The sequence below is a fragment of the Mandrillus leucophaeus genome, unplaced genomic scaffold (genome assembly GCF_000951045.1).
Source record: "Mandrillus leucophaeus isolate KB7577 unplaced genomic scaffold, Mleu.le_1.0 Scaffold195, whole genome shotgun sequence".
Taxonomy (NCBI): Eukaryota; Metazoa; Chordata; class Mammalia; order Primates; family Cercopithecidae; genus Mandrillus; species Mandrillus leucophaeus.
The window spans coordinates 2,394,206-2,396,799 of record NW_012101976.1 but is presented as its reverse complement, the minus strand read 5'-3'; the positions used below and the strand labels follow the sequence as shown (position 1 = coordinate 2,396,799).

General features: G+C 52.2%; 1 protein-coding gene across 2 annotated transcripts in view; it reads right to left on the bottom strand.

Annotated features, from left to right (window-relative positions):
- Positions 1 to 2,594, bottom strand: part of LOC105538594 (mitochondrial import inner membrane translocase subunit TIM16) — an 89,207-nt gene that overhangs the window by 9,976 nt on the left and 76,637 nt on the right. The window contains exon 1 of one of the 2 annotated variants that reach the window (XM_011978488.1): positions 1,039 to 1,177. The exons of the other annotated variant lie outside the window; for it this stretch is intronic. Within the exon in view, the coding sequence (XP_011833878.1) occupies positions 1,039 to 1,041 (3 nt within the window). The 5' untranslated portion in view covers positions 1,042 to 1,177. Of the gene's footprint in view, positions 1 to 1,038; positions 1,178 to 2,594 lie in introns of those variants that run through there. 2 annotated transcript variants of the gene reach the window in all.

The following is a 2,594-nucleotide window of genomic DNA, read 5'->3' as shown; positions in this document are numbered from 1 at the left end:
TTTTTTTTTCCTTTTTGAGAGAGTTTTGCTCTGCCGCCCAGGCTGGAGTGCAGCGGCACAATCTTGGCTCACTGCAGCCTCTGCCTCCCAGGTTCAAGAGATACTCGAGCCTCCCAAGCAGCTGGGATTACAGGCATGCGCCACCATGCCCGGCTAATATATATATATATAAAATGTGTGTATGTATACATATAATATATCATATATAAAAATATATAACAATATATAGTATATACAAATATATACAGTATATATAATACATATATATAATTTTTTTCTTTTGAAACGGAGTCTCCCCTGTCGCTCAGGCTGGAGTGCAATGGCGGATCTCGGCTCATTACAACCTGTCTCGCGAGTTCAAGCGATTATCCTGCCTCAGCCTCCCGGGTAGCATGGACTACAGGCGCACACCACCCCACCCGGCTAATTTTTTGGTGGAGACGGGGTTTCATCATGTGGGTCAGGCTGGTCTCGATCTTCTGACCTCGTGATCTTCGCTTCAACCTCCCAGTGCGCTGGGATTACAGGCGTGAGCCACCGCACCCGGCCAAATCTGCACTTTTAAAGGTTCCCCAGGTGACCTGACAGTGTGGCGCACATCTGCTGACTGGCTCTAGGTGCCAACGGTATCATACGAACGCTCCATGCTCGGTGTCTCGGGGCCTAGTTCAAGTCCCAGGTCTGCCACTTCCCTGGAAAGGCCATTTTTCCACTGGGGATAACAACAGGGCAGCAACATCGACTCTGCAGCGCTGTAAGGTTCCAGGGCAGGGGAGGTGCTCACCGGCCAGCCCCATGCTCCACCGCCGCCCACGGCTGCTCGCTCACACGCGGGCTAGGCACAGCGCGACCACGTTTTCCCTGACCCTGAGGCCGCCGCTGCCGGCCTCGATCCCCCTGGGTGCAACGCCCCCAGACCATGCTTTCTGCCAGGCACGCAGGAGGCGCACGGCTCCCGCCTCCCAGCCCGAAGTTCGCCGCCCGGCCCCCGGTCCGACTCGGCCTTCCCTCCCCGGTAGCGCTCGACTCGAGTCTCACCATGGCAGCCGCTCTGCCTCAGGAGCTCCAACTCCGACTTCCTGGCCCCGCGGCCGGGGCTCAAGGGTGGTCGCCGGGTCAGAGGTCAAGGGAAGCCGTAGAGAGCGCGTGCGCGACACGGCGCTGGGCATGCGCATTCCTTGGGTCCCGGGGCCGGGCGCCGGCAGTGTCGTAAGGCTCGGGGCGGAGTCGGAGGCGGGGTTTGACACAGCGCGGAGCCTGCGTTGCGCTTTGGATAACTGGGGGCGGGCGTTGGGAGGGCGAGGGGCGGTACCAGGAGCTTCAACTGCCCGCGTGCCTACCCCGGTGCGCTGAAGCAGCTAAGCACAGACGTTGGGCGATTTCTGCCCTTGATTTTGCCAAAATATTTGGGAATGCAACATTATATGAAATCAATGAACATAATATGGAGTAGGATGCCAAATTCTCAGGAATACTTTAGAAAACAGCAAACTTCAAACTGGGTTTCATCCACATTCCTACTGCCTGGGAAGCTGTTTCCCTCCTTCAAATCTTTGCTCAAATGTCACCTCAATCAGGCCCACCAGGACCCCTTACAACGCTGTGACTTGCCCTCCATGAATGAAAAAAGTAACAGCTTTATTGAGATATAATCCATACATTTCATGATTTTCAAGTGCACAATCCAATGCCTTTTATTCACAGAGCTGTGCCACTGTCACCACTATTAGTTTCAGAATATTTTCATCACCCATTGGTCACTCCCCAGCCCCCTCCCCCAGCCCCTGTCAACCACTCATTTTTCTCTCTATGGATTCACAGGTTCTGGACACTTCATAGAAATGGAATCATGCAAGCCAGGTGTAATTTCAAAACTTTTAGGAGGCCGACGTGGATCGCTTGAGGTCAGGAACTCAAGGCCAGGCTGGGCAACGTGGTGAAACCCCATCTCTACAAAGAATACAAAAATTGCCGGGTGTGGTGGCAGGCGCCTGTAACCCCAGCCACTCGGGAGGCTGAGTGGTGGGAGGATCTCTTGAGCCCAGGAGGTAGAGGCTGCTATGAGCTGTGATCACACCACTGCACTCCAGCCTGGAGTCAGGCCCTGCCTAAAAAAAAAAAAAAAAAAAAAGATAAAAATGAAAAATGAGAAAAAAAAAGAAATTGAATCATACGATGTGCAGCCTTTTGAGACTGGCTTATCCTCCCTTCTTGTCTCTATTTTTTTTCCCAAGACTCTGATCACCCTCTACCAAACCGCATAATTTATTTATTTATTTATTTTTTATTTTGAGACAGGGTCTCACCCTGTCACCCAGGCTGCAGTGCAGTGGCACAATCCTGCCTCACGGCAACCTCCACCTTCTAGGTTCCGGCGATGCTCATGCTCTAGCCTCCTGAGTAACTGGGATTACAGGCATGCACCACCATGCCCCATTAATTTTTGAATTTTTAGTAGAGACAGGGTTTCACCATGTTGGCCAGGCTGGTTTTGAACTACTGGCCTTAAGTGATCCACCTGCCTCAGCCTCCCAAAGTGCTGGGATTATAGGCATGTGACACTGTGCCCAACCGATTTATTTTATTTTTAAATT